This window comes from Cebus imitator, unplaced genomic scaffold (genome assembly GCF_001604975.1).
Source record: "Cebus imitator isolate Cc_AM_T3 unplaced genomic scaffold, Cebus_imitator-1.0 Scaffold781, whole genome shotgun sequence".
NCBI lineage: Eukaryota > Metazoa > Chordata > Mammalia > Primates > Cebidae > Cebus > Cebus imitator.
Window position 1 is genome coordinate 201,480 of NW_016108096.1, and position 20,903 is coordinate 222,382.

Consider the following 20,903-nt stretch of genomic DNA (forward strand, 5'->3'; position numbering starts at 1 on the left):
GCTGGTGCAGTGGCTCACACTTGTAATCCCAGCACTTTGGGAGGCAGAGGTGAGTGGATAACTTGAGGCCAGGAGTTGGAGACCAGTCTGGCAAACATGGTGAAACGCTGTCTATATTAAAAATAGAAAAAAATTAGCTGGTGTGGTGACATGTTCCTGTAATCCCAGCTACTTGGGAAGCTGAGGTAGGAGAATCACTTGAACCTGGGAGGTAGAGGTTGCAGTGAGCTGAGATCGCACCAGTGCACTCCAGCCTGGGAAAAATTATTTAATTCTTATGACAACCTTGATGAAGTGGGTGTAATTATTCCTATTTTGCTTCTCTGGAAACCGAGTTTATACAGGTACAAAACTTAGTTTAGATTAAGCAATTTACTTATTCAAGTTTATACAACAAGTATGATTTAAGTGGTAGGGTAAAGATTTATATTTTATATTTATGCTCCAGAGTCTGTGCTCATAACTCCTGTGTTATTTCATTTCTCTTTAGAAGGACATCTGGATTTCTGTTTTGTCAATAACAGCTTTGATTCTTAAGAGCAGTTTGGTACTTCCAGCAGAAAACTAGGAAAAACATCGTTACCATTCTTGGTATTACTGACAGTCACTACAACATAGAATTGTGCACAAATAGAGAAGATGCCTATTATTTCCGAAAAAGCCCATTCAATTTTTTTTTGCAAGTTGAAGCAATCCACATTTCTATAGATTAAACATATCTGTAAATACAATAATGTAGTATACAATGTAAATAAATTATTTGAAGAATCATACTCCCAATTAGGATAACCAGTCAAATGATTATTATGCTATACATCTCATATATTCTCTTAAGACTCATTTTTAAGTGCTGTACACCATAATGATTAAAAACCCTGGAAAATATTTGTTCTACTGTAGCAAAACAATGCAATGTGGAAAGAAGAACCTTGGTTCATCCATAAGGAACTCTATATATGTGACTTTCTTTATCATCTTTGTATTTATTTATTTTATCTTTTTAATCAGAACAGAGAAGCATGTGATTCATGCTTTTTCTTTTTTTCTCGTGTTGAATAAAGTCATATTCAGGGCAATTTTCATTTTTTAACTCCATCAGGAAGTTTGCAAATTAAGAGTATCATGTCTATTAAGGAATGAAAAATGTAAAAAGTGCTAACACGGGGAAGGTTGGTATATAATAGGTGCCTAATAAATGCTCGTCGAATGCTGAAAAAACTTCACTATCTTTGGAGTTCCATACTTCCTCTTTTAAAAAATACATGAATATACTAACTGAGATATTTCCAGATGAATCAGATCTTCTTCAGTTATATAACAATACATTCAAATAACAGGACAAGTTCCATAAATTGGGAGCTGCACAAGCTCTTTTCCGTTCACAACTACTTCCAAAATTCCCTTCATTCCCAAAATACCCTTAATTCCAAAATGTCCTCAAAGTAATATACTACCTCTTTCTTCACACTACATGAAAAGTATTTAAAAAATACTGTTCTTTATTATCAAGTAGGCAAGTGCCTCTGTACGTTTATTCTGTGGCTCCTTTCCTAGTACTAAAAAAGACTAGCAATTATGAAGTGAAAATTTCAGACAATCAGTTGTTCTCCCCTCCCTTTCTTAGTGGCCTTGCTATAATGCATACTGGTTTGGCTAATCTTTGAGTGAAGTGACTAGTTAATGGTTTGGCTCATTGATAAATCCAGTTATAATGGTGTGTGTACTAGTCTGGGGTGCAGACATCACCTTTATGAATAATTCGTTTGGGCAGTATAACATTTTCATCTGGTTAACTTATTTTGAACATATATAAAATTTTGGTAACTATTACATTTTAAATCAATAATGTAGGATTTTTATGAAAGTATATTGGACACCTGGAACTGCTATTAACTGGTACAATTTCATCTTGAGATAAAACTTACGCCTGAGAATGAACTGTTAGCAGGTCTTCTGCTTCAGTTTCCTTATAAAAATGGGAAACATTCCAAAATCTTTTATTAAGAGTATCCTAAGGGTGGGAGTAGACAGCTACCTTTCTGTCTCTGAGTCATGGTGTACTCCCATAGGAACCATTTTCAGCAAACTGACCCACCTGCAGCTGTGACAGTGCTAAGCTTCTCTATACCTTTAGTTTCTGTGCATGCCCACTCCTCTCTCTGGACTTTATTCCCAACTACATCCCCCCTGGCCAGATTCGTGTTAGCCTGACTCAGCTCAACCATTCATTATCTCTGCCTTTTGGCCAATACTATCTCTTACTAGGTACAATTAGGGGCTCACCTATTTTCTGCTCCTAGAACTCCATAGAGGTGTCTATAAAAATGTTGCACAATGTAGTTTATGTCTCCTTCAATCAGCTGTGAGTATACACAAGGAATTAACTAAATCGTACTTGTATTGCTATCTCCAGCCCTTAGTAGAATGTCTGGCACAGAGCACGCATTCAATTTTCATGAAAGGACTGTATGCATTTAAATATTTGTAAATATATATATATATATATATATATATATATATATATGATAGTAGACAGGCAGCTTTTCAACAAAGGACAGAGGAAAAGCAGAGCCAGATTCATTGCTGACTTGAATCACATATTTCATCAATAGAAAAATAATTTAATACATGTTAAAGCTGTAGAAATCACTGAAAAGTAAACAGTTGCATTTGTGCAAAAAATTTTAGAACAGGACTCTAATGGTGCTTAAAATATGACAGTCTAATTTTATTTTAGGTGATAAATGAAATAAATGAGAAAGTACTATACATTGATAAACTTCCATATCTATGTGCATATATGAGAATCCATTCTCTCTCTCTCTTCTCTCTCTCTCTCTCTCTCTCTCTCTCTCTCTCTCTCTCTCAAAGCTCTGCTAACATAAGGAGTTCAGATGTTGATGTTCTCAGCCCCCCAGAGGCTATCCTTCAAGCAGGGAGCTGCTGCTCTAGCACATGCTCAGGTCTACTGGTACCCATTCTGAGGCTGTTGGGCATATTAGGAGGCATGGCTGGCTGTGCTGCCTGTGTATTTTCACCACTAAGTGACATGTCTGGGTGCCTTCTATGCTTGTTGGCTTTGTGAGCTGTTTTTAAAGAAAGGCAGAAAAATATTGTTGCTGTGGAAATGGTGACTTCTGTCTGCAGGGATAGGAGAGCTTGTTTGGGAGCTGATATAAGCCTGGCTTTTGAGCTAAGAACCCAGGAAGAATAGAGAGCATGAGTGTGCTCTTATCTCCCAGTCAGGTCAATTGATGCAGGCACTAGAACTGGATACAAACTTTGTGTTGGCTGTAAACTTTTAGCAAGTTTACAATCATCCATTTGAAGCAGAGGGAGAAAGAAATAAATAATTTAATAGATAATTACTAGTATCTATTTTGAAACATTATTGACTTTTAGTTCACCAGAGTGCTTCCATTAAAAAAGCTGTGGATAGCTATTCTGCAGATGATAAAGTAAAATATTTTATGTGGAAACAAAAAATTTTCAAAAATACCCTTGCCCTTGGGGCAAGGACTTGGTCTGCCTTGTTTAATACTGTATTCCCAGCTTCTATCAAAGTATGTGGTCTAAAAAGTGTTTGATGAATATAGGTTCCATGAATAAATAATTAATAAGAGGGGTTTCAACTTTCTATTCTCACTAGATTCCTAGAGTCATTGTGACATAAATGGCCATCTCTTTAGGCCAAGCCAAGGCCTAATGTTTTAATCTCAACATTCCTCACCAATTTTTACACATAGTAATTGAATGATGAGTTTGTTTTCTAGATCTTATAACATAAAACATCAACGGAATGCATATTCTACATCAATAAACAAGTACTTTTACTGCCTCAAAGATAAATATTCTACATCAATAAATTTATACATTTATTGCCTATCTCTTTTTGTTTTTGAGATGGAATCTTGCTCTGTTATCAAGGCTGGAGTGTGATGACATGATCTCAAATTACTACAATCTCCTCCGCCTCCCAGGATCAAGCAATTCTCCTGCCTCAGCCTCCCGAGTAGCTGAGACTACAGGCGTGTGCTACCACACCCAGCTAATTTTTGTATTTTTAGTAGAGACGGGGTTTCAGCATGTTGGCCAGCCTAATCTTGAACAGCTGACTTCAGGTTATTGCCTATCTTTAAGATATGTAGCAACTGAGAGAAAAGTCAGCAAATATAGGGAATATATGGAACTAAAGGTAAATAGATCAGTAGAGCAAAAGTATGGGAAAGTTATATATTAAAATGAATAAATAGAAGGCTTGAAAGAATCTTGTTCAGCCACGTTCAAATAGTGCATCCTATTCCTGACTCTAAACCCTAAGCATGACAGAGAACACTTTGAGAAGTTTCAAAGGACAGCCACAAAGATGATTAAAGGGCTAGAAAAAAGGCCTACGAAGTGAAGTTAAACAAATAGGGATTATTTATCCTGGAGTAGACAAGTATGACAGGTACCTTAATAACAGTCTTCATATTTAGGAAGGATTATCCTTAGAGGATGCTGGCTACCTGCCTTTTGTTCTCCACTTAGAGAAAAAGGAGAAATGGGTTTAAAAATCAGCATGAAGAATGTAGGTGAGGTAGGAGTGAGAACTTTTTTTTTTCCCAAATGAAATATTTTGTCCATATTAAGATAGCAAAATTTAGATGATGTGTTATCTAGGGCTGGGCTAAGCTCAGGAAATTGAAGGCTCTCTCTTAGAGGTTGGGTGTTTATAAGAAAGTTTAAAATTATTTTATATAGTCTCCTGCCAATGCATTCAATAATCACATGTAATGATGGTTTTGCTTTTTCCTTACACAGATTTATTTTTTCTTTACTTAGATTTATTCAGCATTGGTGACCTGGCTGCCACTGCTGTGCCCACTTGTGAATGGTGCTAACCTTGCAGAAGGCTGGGTTCACAGAGTAGGAATACAAAAAGCCAGCACAGAAAATGGCTTTAAAGCCACACATGCCATTTGTTTAAGAAGTTAGGAGGGAAGGGATGGAGAGTAGTAGCTATCTGTTCTATGAAAACATTGCAGTGGTCAACCGATAGAAATGCTGGTCTCAGGGGAAGCCTGGGCATTCCCATTAACAAGGCACTAGTGACCAGTTGAAGTGCAAGCATACAAAGTCACAGGCTCTACATAGAGAGGTCAGAATTTCTAGACCATCTTAAAGATGAAAGATACATGAAAGCAATGCTAACTAACTTTCAAAATGCTCAACATGTTCCTTATAATCAATTCAACAGTCATTTGTAAAATCAGTAGAGAATGTTCTAATTTCTTCAGTGACTTAAGCCTTTGTTACTGGCTCAGGTGGATGAATGCGAATGTACATTTATGCAATTGGTGTTTAGAAAAATTTCTCCATCAAAATGAAAGTTGTGTCACCTTCCATTCATCAAAGACAGTTTTACCATTGTTAAGAGAGCTTAGGTGATCAACTTTTTATTTTTTTTTTCCTTTTCAAGCAAAAACATCTGGTCAGTTTGCATGTGGAATTTCCTTTTTTTTTTTTTAATTCCGAGCACAATTAAAGGTAAGTTAAGGCTCTGGTGGAAATCTAAAGAGCATCAGTAAATCTGAGCACTGCTCAGCTTTTGAATTGCTTTTCTACTTCTCAGTTCTTTTAAATGGTTTTCTATGGCAGGAACATTTTTCTTAATTAGTCACAGCTAATTAGTGTTCTGGCATAGACAAGTAATCAGAAATGTCAGAGCTGCAAGGCTACATCTCCCTAATCCTTTGATAATAATTTAGCCTCCTGGGAGGGCCCCAAGCTGTGGTAAGTAGTGACTGACAATAAGGCAAAATTAGGTGGGCAGCAGACCATTAGGATAGAAAAATAAAAAGCACTACCAAATCCTGCTGAGCACCATCAGGCAACTAACTGCACTGCCAGATGAGGTGCCTGTTTAAGCCTGTGTTGTTAATTAGCTGATTCTACCAGACCTGCCACATATGTCCAGGTGCCTCATGCAAAGATGTGTATTTCTGGGAATGTGCCAAATGACAATTGTGTTCCACGATCACATTTCAAGAATCTAACCAAGAAGCCCACATATTTCTTGAAGATTCTTTTGAATTTTCAAAGAAATAAGATCAACAAGCTACAATACACTTTCTGGTTGAGTTTCTTTTAGGGAATTAGGCATGCTTATCTCAAGTTTCTCAGGTTTTAATTCACCAACAGCTCCGATTCAAATGACAGCCTTTGGCCTCTCTGAACTGCGTCTGGACTTGCCAAAGCTATTTTGGCATACACCATACATCAAAAGTTGATCCTTTTATAAATTCTTACACTTACAAATAATAACATTACAATGAGGATTATTAACTCAAATGAACCAGACTGCTGTAATTTGAGAGTGGAGGTTTTAAAGAGAAACAAACTTTAAGGGAAAAAATAAAAGGCTGAGGAGCAGCTCTGTATGGCATCTACTGAGGCAGAGAAGACAATATAGAAACAGGCTTGCCTATGACTATGTTAAAAGAGATCAAACAACTTCAGTGTGAGTCCAAATATCATAGGTAAACCAAAACAGAAATAGATATACAATGAAACACAATAATGACAACAGCTGAAAAACAACGTGTTAAAAGCAGCTAAGTAACACAGTGTTACAATATGTGAGATGAACAAGACACTGCTCCTATCATATATACAACCAAAAGATTAGTCAAACCTTTTAATTTACCATTAGTACACAAGCTACCTCATTGTGTACTAAAGGCAATAATAAATTACCTCGAGAAATAAATTACCCTGGCCGGGCGCAGTGGCTCACACCTGAAATCCCAGCATTTTGTGAGGCCAAGATGGGTGGACTGCCTAATCTCAGGAGTTCAAGACCACCCTGGGCAACATGGTGAAACCCTGTCTCCACTAAAAAATAAAACATTAACCAGGCATGGAGGTGCACGCCTGTGGTCCCAGCTACCTGGGAGGCTGAGGCAGGAGAATTGCTTGAGCCTGGGAGGCAGAGGTTGCAGTGAGCTGAGATTGCACCACTGCACTCTATCTGGGGCTACAGAGTGAAACTCGGTCTCGAAAAAAAATAAGAAATAAAAATAAATTACCTCAAACAGCCTCAAGTACATAACTGAACTCATATCATACATCCCTTTCTACTGATGGAAAAGGAAAAGAATGGCTATGACACAGGAATAATATTAGTATTTGAGTGTTGACAGGAAAATCATGGTTGGGCATACTGGTACAACAGTTAATGATTTATACTTGAGTACATTTATATAAAAATAAAGCCAAAACAAAAATACTCTAATGGGAATCTATGCTAATTTATGAAGACCATATAACAACTATACAGTTATTCAAAAGTGAAAAATAACTGAAAATAGGAAAATTGCTATTTTAAAACTGACACTCATGTATAAGAAAGTTTCCTATTTTTCTTTTTGAGACAGGGTCCTGCTCTGTGGCCTAGACTGGAGTACAGTGGTGTGGTTATAGCTCACTGCAGCTGCAAACTCCTGGACTTGATTGATCCTCTTGCCTTAGCCTCCCAAGTAATTAGGACTATAGGAACACACTATCATGCTAGGCTAATTAAAAACAACAATTTCTTTTGTGTAGAGACACGGTCTTGCTATGTTGCCCAGGCTGGTCTTGAACTCCTAGGCTTAAGTGATCATCCCATGTTGGCCTCTCAAAGTGTTGAGATTTCAGACATTAGCCACCCTGCTCAGCTCGAATACTTTTATAATACTGCAGTATTATAAGAAATGCAAGAAGGCAAAGATAGTCTTCCATCTCAATGAGTTCCAGCCTGCATTCCTAGTAAGCAGGCTGATTACATACACAAAGAAGCTCACCCAAATAATAAGATTGAAAAAGTACATTATCAGCTCTAAATACATACAACCAATGGTATTATGAAAGTGCTATTTAATGGTCATTCTTATGCACGTCTTATTGACTTCAACTATTCTTAGGAAATCAACATAGTAATAAACAATCTTTAAATACATTAAGAATAGCAGTGTTGTTCTTACCAAGAATGAGTAAATTCTCACATCAAAAAGTTTGGGCATTGAAGTGAAACACTAACTCAAAAGTTCTGGGCAGGCTGGGTGCTGTGGCTCATGTCTGTAATCTCAGCCCTTTGGGAGGTGGAGGTGTGCAAATTATCTGAGGTTAGGAGTTCAAGACTAGCCTGACCAACATGGTGAAACTCTATTTCTACTAAAAATACAAAAATTAGCCGGGTATAGTGGCACACGCCTATATTCCCAGCTACTCTGGAGGCTGAGGAAAGAGAATTGTTTGAACCTGGGAAGCAGAGGTTGCAGTGAGCTGGGATTGTACCATTGTACTCCAGCCTGGGTGACAGGAGCGAAACTCCAACCAAAAAAAAAAAAAAAATGTTCCCCTTTTTTTAAAATTTAGGAGTCCAGAGACGAACAAGAGCATGTAAATGCAAAATTAGTTTCATTTTGAGAAACACATTTACTTATAATATTTTCATTATTTTCTTTTTATCTTACATTAATAGGCTGCTGAATCCATTTATATAGTATAGGTCAATTTTACTCAAAATGTTTAATTTAGAGTTTCTTTACTAGAAAGCAGGCATTATTTTCACAGAAAGTCCTGGGAAATTAATCCTTATAAAACACTATTTGGATGAATATAACTGATTAACTATCATTTAAAGAATTACTTTAAATTTTACGAGACATCATAACATTAAAATAATCTTGTGGAGATGAAACTCCTCCACAATTAAACATTTAATCAATTTATAACAAAGAGCATGTTTAATCTGCATGATTTGCCAATTAAATACTATACTCTGATGTGTCTTCAGCAACATGAGAGCTAAAATGAGATAGTTTCCAAGGGATTTAAGCTAGGCAGTGTCCAATAAATGCACAATGGTTTAGAGAGTTAGGTAGGTATAGTGTCTGTCTTAGAAAATAAGATGTGAGAAAATAAGATGTGCTTCAGTCAACTGTCAATTGCCTCTACATTTCAACATTCATGGACCTTAGAAAATGACAACAAAAGTGCTGTTGTGGTCATTACTACAGATGTCAGTTTTGACCTCTGAAGCATCACTACTTTCCAGCTCAGAGAACCAAAGCTCTGGAGAAATGTACCAGCACCTCTCCTGACACATGGACACCCATGACTTGTGCTACATGTTCTGAAACCTGAGAGAGTGAGCAGCCACTCTGCCTGGGAAGAAGCATCATAGTAGGCATTAAAAGTGGAATTGAAGGATTATAAAATGTTTGTCATACTTTTTATATTGAGATTAGGCTGAAGGTCGTTTTGATTTGATAAAAATTTTTAAAAGACTGCTGAAAATGATGTTTTATGTGTTAAAAAAAAAGGACACAGGGTAAGAGAGAGAGCCTACAAAGCAGAAAAAAACTTTCTTTTGGTATATCCACAATCTTTCCTACTACAGGATAACTTCCTTAGGTTTTTCTTATTCAGTCACTGTTTTAAAATTAAAAAAGTAAATGTAATATGTAGATTGTAAACTTAGTATGTGCCTCAGTGGCCATATGAAAGGCAGGGATACCCTCTGTTTAAAACATCCTGGTTACCCAGAAACACTGAGTCTGAATACAGAGAATATAGATTGCAACTTTAAAAAAAAAATTGGGGCCAGGCCCACACCTGTGATCCCAGCACTTTGGGAGGCTGAGGCAGGTGAACCATGAGGTCAGGAGATCAAGACCATCCTGGCTATCATGGCGAGACCCCATCTCTACTAAAAATACAAAAATTCACCAGGTGTGGTGGCATGTGCCTGTAGTCCCAGCTACTTGGGAGGCTGAGGCAGGAGAATTGCTTGAACCCAGGACGCAGAGGTTGCAGTGAGCCGAGATCAGGCCACTGCACTCCAGTCTGGGTGACAGAGCAAGATACTGTCTTAAAAAAAAAATGGGTTTCAGAACTATAGTGACAGATACACAGAACATTATATGGCACAGTTATTCTTGTAGATAGATTTTCTTTTCTATTAATCTACTTCATGTGCTATTGCTTCTGAGGTGGGACACTTTATTTTCACCCGGCTATCGCAAATAACTTAGAAATTACTATTCTGAAGTACAAGACCCTTTATGTAACAAACCCAGTAATTTCTGTCATCATTGCTAACATTAAAACTGAAAGAGGCTGGGTGTGGTGGTTCATGCCTGTAATCCCAGCACTTTGGGAGGCCGAGGTGGGCTGACCACCTGAAGTCAGGAGTTTGAGACCAGCCTGACCAACATGGAGAAACCACATCTCTAGTAAAAATACAAAATTACCCAGAAATGCTGGCACATGCCTGTAATCCCAGCTACTCAGGAAGCTGAGGCAGGAGAATCGCTTGAACCAGGAGGCAGAGGTTGCAATGAGCCAAGATAGCACCACTGCACTCTAGCCTGGGCAATGAGAGCAAAAGTCTGTCTCAAAAACAAAATAAGACAAAACAACAACAAAAAAACCCAAAAGAATGATTAATTTAGAATCTGGAAGAGTTTCAGAAATCATCCGGAGTTCCAGACCAACATCTTTAGTTTACATGTATTAAGTAAACTGAGTCTTACACAGATGGCATAACTCTGTGTTATTCGAACTCACCCAGAAATTTAATGGCAGAACTGTGGTTGGAACTCAGGTTTCTGCATTCTCAGACCAGAGCTCTTCCCATAACACTAGTTTATCATTTCAAATTTTGTAATTCAGAGGTAAGGTAGAGACAGCATGGGCTTTGAAACTAGAGAAATATGATTTCAAAGTTTGACTTGACAATCCACAAGTCACTTATCTTCTCTGAGTGGGAGATGTTTTAACCTAAAAATAGGGATAAAATGGGATTGATGGGATCTAGCTTAGGAGCTTGGAAATGACACAGGTGAAGCACCTAGCACATTTCCTGGGGAACGGAAGTGCCCAGGGAATGATAGTGGTGAAAGCCGCAGCTATTATTTTGATAGTTTGAAAAGATTAAGGATGTACCCTTAAACAAACTTACTTTTCTCTGTTAACATCCTGGACCTGCCATAATTTATTTATACTTTTAAAAAGTTATTTCTGTTTTAAGCAAAAAGTGTTTTTTGCTTAAAACAGACTGTTTTACTTATGTAAAATGTAATTTTTTACATTTTACATAAGTAAAAGTAAAGTGTTTTACTTATGTAAAATGTAATTTTTTACATAAGTAAAATGTAAAATGTAACTACTTATGAGGTGAATATAATGCCTTCACATTTTTCCTAATATTAGTTTTTGTGACCCTCAAAGGATACTTTTTAATTTTAATATTTCAAGATTTGATGTAAAAGTTGAAGATTATCCTATTTATGACCTTTAAGACAATGCAGATTTTACTCATTTCCTCTTTCATACGTTGACATTAACGACTTATTAATGGAGATGGGAATGATAGCAGCAGTGTAGAATGCTCCAGAAGCAGATTTTGTATGGTAAATGTCTGTGTAGGTTGCACACTGAAAACTCTTGAAGATATCATTCTCATTCCTAAAACAATGGGTACAAATCTAGGGCAATGCTATGTTTTTGATCTTAAGCATCAGCACCTTATTTAAACCAAACCCTGGGGTATTTCACCACAAAAATCAGGAACAATCAAGATGTTTAAATGATCAAAAAGTTATAGAGGTCAGGGATACTTTCCTACACCCAGGGAAAGTTCCACAAACTTTTTAATATAGTCACATCACCATCAAAGATTATTTAGTAAAACATACTTTCCAAAAATCTTGGGGGCAGGGTGAATATCTGTTTTGCAGACTAATTGTTTTATATAAAAATAGTGTTAAATGTGGTATTTCCAAAACTAAGTGAATTTCTTGAAGACTTTAAGCGCTCATGTTACGTGACTCAGAAACTGTGGCCCTTGTTTTCTTATCTGAGTTGGTTAAAATCACTAAGTTTTAACTCATTGTAATGTGTGTGTAAGTGTGTTTTCATCTGCATCTGAAGTTAACAAGATCCATTTACTTACTTATATAGGAAATACTCTAATTGGAATAGCAGAAGTTTGTCATGATGCCTGAATGAAATTGTTCTTTTCAATCTTTTATCTGTAATAGGCTAAGGTTGCTAACAGTATTTATAGGGTCATTATTTTCAACTGTTTTTTGACACCTAACAATATTATTTTAAGCTCCAGCCAAGTGGATTTCAAATAATTATATAATGTCTCTCAGTAATGATCTGTTGCTTAAGATACACATTCTACTTTACCTTTCAACACATACTTGATAACCTCTCATTTTCTAACTGTAATTGAGGCAAATTCAGTCTTGGCTAATTAGGGGCTCTTAGTATCCCTTCATACATGTTATTCTTGATGACAAATCAACAGAATTAGGGCCTATTTTTATTTTTAAATAAAGTAATAAAAATGTGCAATGTTTAAGGACATTACAACTATTTTACAAATAACAAGTCTAGTGTTCTACCGGGGATATTTAAAATATAAAACCTTCACAACCAAAACAGAATGGTTACTTATTAAGAATTCCTTTTAGACCCACCGCCATGTCAGATGCTTAGGTACTGAATGAAGGTATATCCAGTCGGGGCAGTAAAACTTGTGTCATATTTTAATTTTGGCCTCCTTAGAGCCACTTCAGTTCCCTCTGTCTGTTATCGCTGCCACACAGAAAGTCTTCCAAAGAACTTCAGTGAATGAAGAGGAGTTGGAAGTAGAAAATAACTTCAAGGAGAAAAAAACTTCTACCTTTATAATAAACTGATGGCAAGAATGGATTACAGTAAATAGGTCACCAAGTCAAAAAACTGAAGATGTTCAGAAAGTTCACCCACTCCCCTTGACAAATCTATCTATGATGATCTACTTATAGAATGGCTTTAACTTTCCATCACAGAATATATGCTTTAGCTATTCTAAGAAGAACCATAATGGGAATAACATCAACTCAATTTCCCTCTTCTGTTTAACAGTTTTGAAAATCACCACATTAGCAGAAAAAGTAAAAGAGAACTTGGAAATGAAACATATGTTTGTAAATTCAGAACAATACCAAACAGAAGCAGAAGTTGCTAATATGGTTTCAGTATTTTGCAAAAGAGCCAGCTGGATGAATGATAATTTTTCCACCCCTGCAGGGCATCAAAGCTTTTAGAAAATCATTTTTTTTCACGCATATTAACACTTAGCTTATTAAAACAGATGATACTTTTTATTGTAAGATGGCCTGAGTAAAGGGTAGAAACATAAAGCATGCAAGATAAGATTCATTTTGACCACCCAAAATGACAATGAACACTGACATGAGAGACCACGGCAGAGAGGATGGCATAGCGGGACCTTCTGTAACTGCCACAGCTGAAGTGTCACCATGAAGCCCGTGAATTGCTGTTATGAAAACATTTGCAGTAACTTGCATAATTAAATGAAACTGCCAGAAAAGCATTTCTAAAATGCAGAGAAGATGTACATAAATAAATAAGCTTCAAAGCAAATATTACATTTCAGAATCCAAATTGTGGTGAATTATTATGCAAAGTTATGTCACAAGCAAAGTATCAATTCCTTTGAACTGACTATAAAATAATTACAAATGAATGACAACATGGTTATTTAAATTGACTGCTCTCTTAGTCTCCTTTACAGATGCTGAATAAATGAAACACGATGATCATAGTATACAAAACCACGATCCTCATTTCTAGGCATTGTCATGCATACATGATGACCTTAGTGCTGATAAAACTGTAATATTGCATATTTTAGCATACATCAGTACTTTAAACAAGATAAAAATATTCAACAGTGGAGTGGCAGATATTTGGCTTTACTGCAGCTTATTTGTTGGTTTGACTGCAGAGTATCATACTGACTTAAAACATCTTATAGAAGGGACCACATCCTCCATAACAGGATTCTGTTAATGGAATGCTGCAAAAGGCAAGTGAAAAGATGCTGAACACCATGGAAAAATGATTATTATCTGGCTTGTTATAACAAACCTCAGGTTTTTGAGACTAATTCTGGTGATCCTTTTCACCAGATGATACTTTTCAGTAGAAAAGGAAGCTAATTAAGGCTTCCATCAGCAGTCAACGAAGTATAAAAATTATCAACTATATTAGCTGCAAATGAAGAGGAGCTGGAAATGGAGAATAACTTTCAAGGAGGAAAAACTTATACCTTTATAACAAACTGATGGCAAAAATTAATTGCAATAAATAGGTTCCTAAGACAAAAAATTGAAGATGTTCAGAAGGCACCTCACCACCGGCCCCCCTGCCCACACATCAACAAATCTATCCATGATGGTCTATTTCTAGAATGGCTTCAACTTTTTATTTTTTATTTATTCATTTTTTTGAGACAAAGTCTCGCTCTATTGCCCAGGCTGGAATGCAGTGGCACAATCCTGGCTCACTGCAACCTTTGCCTCCCAGGTTCAAGCAATTCTTTTGCCTCAGTCTCCCAAGTAGCTTCGATTACAGACATTCACTGCCACACCCAGCTATTATTATTATTATTATTATTATTATTTGTATTTTTAGTAGAGACAGGGATTGGCCATATTGGCCAGGCTGCTTTTGAATTACTGACCTTAAGTGACCCACTTGCCTCAGCCTTCCAAAGTGCTGAGATTATAGGCGTGCGCCACCGTGCCTGGCAGGCTTCAACTTTTTAGTACAGAAGATAAAGAACCAAAAAAAGGAGAGTCTGCTTTACAAACATATAATCAAAATTCAACTTTTCTCTTTGCAGTTTATCTATGGTGCCAGCATACCTTGCAAGGGAAGCTACTTACATCAAATAACTTTTCTATATACATTTCCTCATTGACCTTTTCTCGAAGAATATCTTGGTTTTGCCGAACAAACATAATATAGGTGTCTGCCAGATCCATTCCTGGTTTCTGTTGTGAAAGAAAAGCAGGGGGAACAAAATAACATCAGGTCTCAACTGTGAAATTATTATTTAATCACACTCTGAAAAATAAATTTGAAAATTACAGTCATAACATGAGCATAAGACCAAACCAACAGTGAGCACCTTCAATACATTTCATAATTACCAAAAATTTATTACTGATGTTCACAACTTGAGATTAAATTGAAAATACAGAGCTGTAGATCTATAGACATCTTTTTTTGTTAAATGGCTATCTTGAAAGGTCAGTATGTCCAGCAGTATAAATGAATGATTTTTTCAAAAAAATTTCCACTTATAATTTTCTAATTGCAAATACAATTTACTTTGCATCATTTCTGGCTGGCTTATCAATAATATTTAAAAAATGCACTGGGTGCCATGGCTCATGCCTATAATCCCAGTACTTTGAAAGGCCAAAGCAGGTGAATTGCTTGGGCCCAGGAATTCAAGACCAGCCTGGGCAACATGGTGAAACCCCATCTCTACCAAAAAAAAAAAAAAAAAATTAACTGGGTGTGGTGCTGTGCACCTGTAGTCCCAGCTACCTAGGAGGCTGAGGCAGGAGAATTGCTTGAGACTGAGTAGTTGAGGTTGCAGTGAGCTATGATTGTGCCACTGCACTCTAGCCTAGGCAACAGAGCCAGACCCTGTCTCAAACAAATAAATGAAACAAAATAAAACCAAGCCAAAAATGTTAGCTTTCCTTAAGATGCCTCCCTCAACTACTATGAGTGTTCAAGGAATACAGACTAATTGTTTTTATTAAACTGAGTAAAATAATGTGAGGAAGATATTGGAGAAAAGATTTAATATGCTACAAAATGAAATATAAAATACCTTGTGGATTGTCCATTGCTTCTACTCAATATTTACTAACATTATCTGAATAATTTATTTCCTTTCAGAAATGTGATAAGAGTATCAATGAATTAGTTTCCTACGTAGAGTCAAAGATGTGCATCAAATACCTTTCCAAAGTTGTCTAACATTTGGTGTCTTCTAATAGTAGAGGAGGTAATACAATTTCTCCTTGCTATAGACTCTACAAAGTCAGTTCTAGGAAAGGATTACTTACTTGTGTCATCTATACCTGTGGTTGGTTCCTAATCTGTATTGAGTTATTGATTGGAGTATGACATTAATAAGAACAAAATGATAAATACCTATCATTAGGTAGATCTACTATGAATTAGATAGGTAGATCTATTAGATTAGGTAGATCCATCTACCTAATGATAGACAGGTAGAACTGATGCCTAAGTAAGCCAGTTAGCCTTGCATCATTTCATATTCACAGAACACATCTATAACCTTTGTCAGCAGACTCATTTGCAAAAGTAAATATTATAAGAAAATTAGGTGAAAGAGGATACGGTTCATTTAACTATTACCTCTGCTGGAAAAAACAGCTCAAGATACACATGTAAGTAATGTTAGGACAGTGGTCACATCTTCACCTTTAATGAAAGAAAGTTCCTGCCATTTTTTGGGGGGGAGGGGTATATTTTACATAATGTAATAAAATTGTCCACCTCTTAACTAATATATAGTATAGGCAGTGAGCATATCTTACTTATTCCATTTATAAAAATTAATTTGATTTTTTATTACAAAGTTATTTCTGTACAGTAAGAATTAGTGCAATTTCTCACTGCTCTTATATTTAGTCTAAAGGTAAATATATACCACATAAATTCAAATATCTTTCAACATGATCCTGACATAACAACATTAATTGTAGCTTGAAATAACTATATAAATGTCTTTACTGGTCTCTCCTTCAAGAGCATTCATAAACAATGTAGGCAATACATTTTCAACCTAATGGAGGCAACTTATCAAATTCATTCCTTCATTATTTCAATAATTCTCATGAATGATGTTTGAAAGTTTAAACAGTTGCAGAGATAATCAATAAAAAAGTTAGATTATTTTCTTCTTTGGGAGAGCAGAGATTATACATTAGTTTTTCCAGTGAAGAGACAGGGTAATTTGTACAAAGATTATAACTATTAATACTCAAAAGCAACTAACTTGTAAGATATGTATTTCTCTCTGTGCCTCTCAAACTTTGCCAAAACATTGAAAATGAGAACATTCAGAAAACCTACTGCTGCAGAACAAAAATGACATAACAATTTTCAATACACAATAGCACGTTACCTCAGCATCTGAGTTTCAGGCAAGTACCAGGAAACAGGATGCTGTGATGCTGTGATGTACATAATACCAAGGCAGTTGGGTACAGCCCAGGTGAACCGGGAGTTGAAGAACAGACAAATGAGAGGCTTGTGTTCACTTTTTTTTTTTCTTTGAAACAGAGTATGGCTTTGTTACCCAAGCTGGAGTGCAATGGCGCAATCTCAGTTCACTGCAACCTCAGCCTCCCAGGCTCAAGCGATTCTCCTGCCTCAGCCTCCTGAGTAGCTGGGACTACAGGTGCGAGTCATCATGCCTGGCCAACTTTCTGTATTTTTAGTAGAGATGGGGTTTCACCATGTTAGCCAGGATGTCTCAATCTCCTGACCTCGTGATCTGGCCCCCTCGGCCTCCCAAAGTGCTGGGATTACAGGCATGAGCCACTGCGCCCGGCCTTCTACTTCTCCCCACCCCAACCCCATTTTTGTTTCCATCTTTTGAGGGCCACTGCTTAGATATTGAGTGCAGCCAGTCACTAGACCCATCAGTCTCAGTGGAAACTAAGTTATTGCCAGGAAGGCTGAATAATAATGATTTTAAACATTCACCACAGACACTGGGGTAATTTCTTTTTTGTTTCCTTGATCACTTACAAGATAACATTAGGCTCTCATGAAACACTGTCCAGGAAGTGTTTATCATCCACCATCTAAAACTAACAAACACTTTACTGTTTAAGCCTGAAAGAAAACAAAATGCTTTTACCTATTTGGCAGATCCAAGGGATATAATACTGAAATCTGTAAGTTGAGGCAGTTCCACAACTTACTAAGTAAATAAAATTCTCTGGTTGAAGATATGAGGCAAAGCTAATTTAAGTTTGTTGTAATGAAGTTTAAGGGTTTCCTTTTCTTTTAAAAACTGCATTTTCTCTCCTTTTGGCAAATTAAGATTCACTTGCCTAGAAAACAAACCCAGGATTTTTACATTCTTCACTGGAATTATTTCTTCCTTTATCATTGAGCTGTTTACCTATTCTTGAAACTGTGACATATGGGAATTTCACACCTAGTGAATATATTTTCATGTAGCTTGTGGCATGAGAGTATAATCATTAAAAGAATATACACACGTAAGAGTAACTGCAACAGCTGGTGACATTTACCAATTAGAATTATAGTTCTTTAAAACACTTTATCCTACAATTGGTGTATGAAGGGTAATTATCTCTGATAAATTGTTGAAAAAGATGTAATTTTCCTTTTAAATAGTTTCTACATACAGTACAAACGTGTTTGGATAGAACACATTATCACTGGTTCAGTGCTCCCATGTGCTAAGATTCTGTTTTATTACAGCAGTAAAATTTACACACTGAAAGTCACTGCATCTAATTCCATTATTTAGTGTTATCTTATTAGAAAAGGAAGTTTAGTGAAAAAAAATAACAACTAAGCATGCTAGTACATTTTTGTGGGTTTTTTTTTTTTTTGGTGTGTAAATGAAAACAATGCATATGATTGCATTGTAAAGACAACCTATAACTACACATTCTGATACAAATGTATGACTACCAACTATATCAAAGGAGTGACCTTTGATATAGTTAACCTTCAACAACTGTGGATTTGGATTAGTTTTAATTAAGAATATTATATTCTAGAGAGCTATATTTAGAAATCTCTTCTAAATTGGTAATTATAGTTTTCTTAATATGAGAAAAATAACAAAAACCATACAGTAAGTACTCTGCCTATTAAATGCCATTTCGAAGTAATTTTTTTTTCATACTCCCATTTAGATCTCCAGGATCCTCAGTTTACTACGCACTAACTCTTCCATCTTGTTTATTAAGATCAAAATAGCAGTTCCTAAATTATTTTAATTTCATTCAGAAAATAATAGAATTTGTCTAGCAAAGTTATAGTAAAAAAACACAAAAATCCAAAAAAATTCTCCCATGAGCATAAAGGAATCAAGAACTATGGGAGGAAATAAAGTATTTTAAGGTGAGTTCCTCTGACACTGTATAAGTAATCAAATACATCAGTGAGTGAATGAGTTTAAGAAAGAGTGCAGACTCCAGCAATTTTTTTCAAACGTTAATCACTAGTTAACCTAGCAAGATGAACACGCTGTTTAAAAAAAAGAGAAAAAAATTCCTTGTTAATTATATGCTGCAAACGCTCTTGCTTCCTGCTGCTACACCTAATCCCACAGGTGCAAGTCTTTGCTTTCCCTATTCATGGGTAGGTGGGTGCAACACTGCAGTCATTTTTCACGGCAACAGATTTAGATACAGAAGAAGCCGCTTAACCTTCCACTGGAGGTTAGCAATACACTACACAAACACTGTCATGGTACCTATTTAACAAGGAGACAAATTTTTAAATATACTATTCCAGGCTCAAAGCTTAACTAGAAGCCACAGTGTAACTGACTTAATTTAAAACTGCACTTCTCATAACCTAGAAAAGCTCGCCTTGAAGAAACAACCAAGAGTGGAAGTGTGATATCCTGATTTATAATTATCTGCATGCTTTGTAAATGAAATACCTGTGTCTGGTCGTTCATTACCATTTGAGAAAAAAGGATTAGTAAGATGTATGACAATAAATAACATGTCTTCAAAATTTTAAATTGTAGTAGGACCAATTTATATCTCAACTCTGGCATTTAAGATTCAGTAAAAGTTTATAATTGATCATAGAACACAGTTCTACCAACACAATTTATCCCAGGTATTGTTGAAAACAATATTTTCCATTAACTATTTAATATATTGTTTAATGTTCTGGCATTATATTTGAATAAAAATGTTCTGAAACTTTTCAAAAGCATCTGAAGTAGTTTAAATATGTTCTCACATACTTAAAAAAGGTGGTTTTTCATATATTCATCATTGTATTGTAAAAAACTAAATACAGTTTGACAAGTTTTTACAAAGTAGAATTATTGTATTGTATTGACACAGAAAACCAAAAGGAAATACAGAGCCTTCTGTAATCTCTGTGTATGAACTACATTTATGTCAACTTAAATGTTTAATAAATATGATCGGAAGAGAAACAGTTGATAAAGAGAGGGCTGGGTGCAGTGGCTTATGTCTGTATTCTCAGTGCTTTGAGAAGCTGAGGTGGGAGGATTGCTTGAGGCCAGGGATTTGAGACGATCCTGAGCACATAGCAAGACTCTGTCCATACAAAAAAGTAAAAAATTAGCCACGCATGGTGGTGCATTCCTGTAACCCCAGCTACTTGGGAATCTGAGGTGGGAGGCTGCAGTGAACTATGATCATGCTACTGCCCTCTAGCCTGGGCGACAGAGTGAGACTCTGTCTCTAAGAATAATTTAAAAAGGAGCAAAAAAAAAAAAAAAATCTCATTGTTATTTAGAAAAATTCCAAACTATCATTTCAAGAATGAAGCAGCCAGTCAACATCCTTTTTGTTAAATTTAGCAGTATTCAAAATTCTATTAATTAAGATTATTATACATTTAGGTACTTTTGACTTCAAATTGGGAGTAGAAAATTCTGAATTAAAAATGTCAACCAACGGGGGGAGGATCTAAGATGGCCGTTTAGGAACAGCTCGGGATTTCAGCTCCAAGTGAAAGTGCAGAGGGTAAGTGGACGCGGCATTTTTATTACCCACAGACTAGGCAATTCCCAGGCGGAGGAGCTCCACAGGTCACCAGCGCGGCTGTTTCGGGCGCCGCTGCTTTGCCCTGCGTGGCTACTTTGTTGGCGCCCCGGAGCAGCGGTTCTCCATACAAAATACACTGGTCCGGGTGCCCTTTTGGCTGGCGATTGGAGCCAAGGGAAGTCGCCCATTCATCTGTTTAAAAAGGGGACTGAGCAG

The 20,903-nt window shown here is 36.3% G+C and overlaps 1 protein-coding gene across 3 annotated transcripts in view; it reads right to left on the reverse strand.

Moving 5' to 3' along the window:
* The window catches only part of LOC108297228 (calcium-dependent secretion activator 2), a 212,998-nt gene that overhangs the window by 11,987 nt on the left and 180,108 nt on the right, over positions 1 to 20,903 (reverse strand). For all 3 annotated transcript variants that reach the window (XM_017519940.2, XM_017519938.2, XM_017519928.2), the window contains one exon: positions 14,778 to 14,885. In XM_017519940.2, coding sequence (XP_017375429.1) covers positions 14,778 to 14,885 — 108 coding nt within the window. The remainder of the gene's footprint in view (positions 1 to 14,777; positions 14,886 to 20,903) is intronic.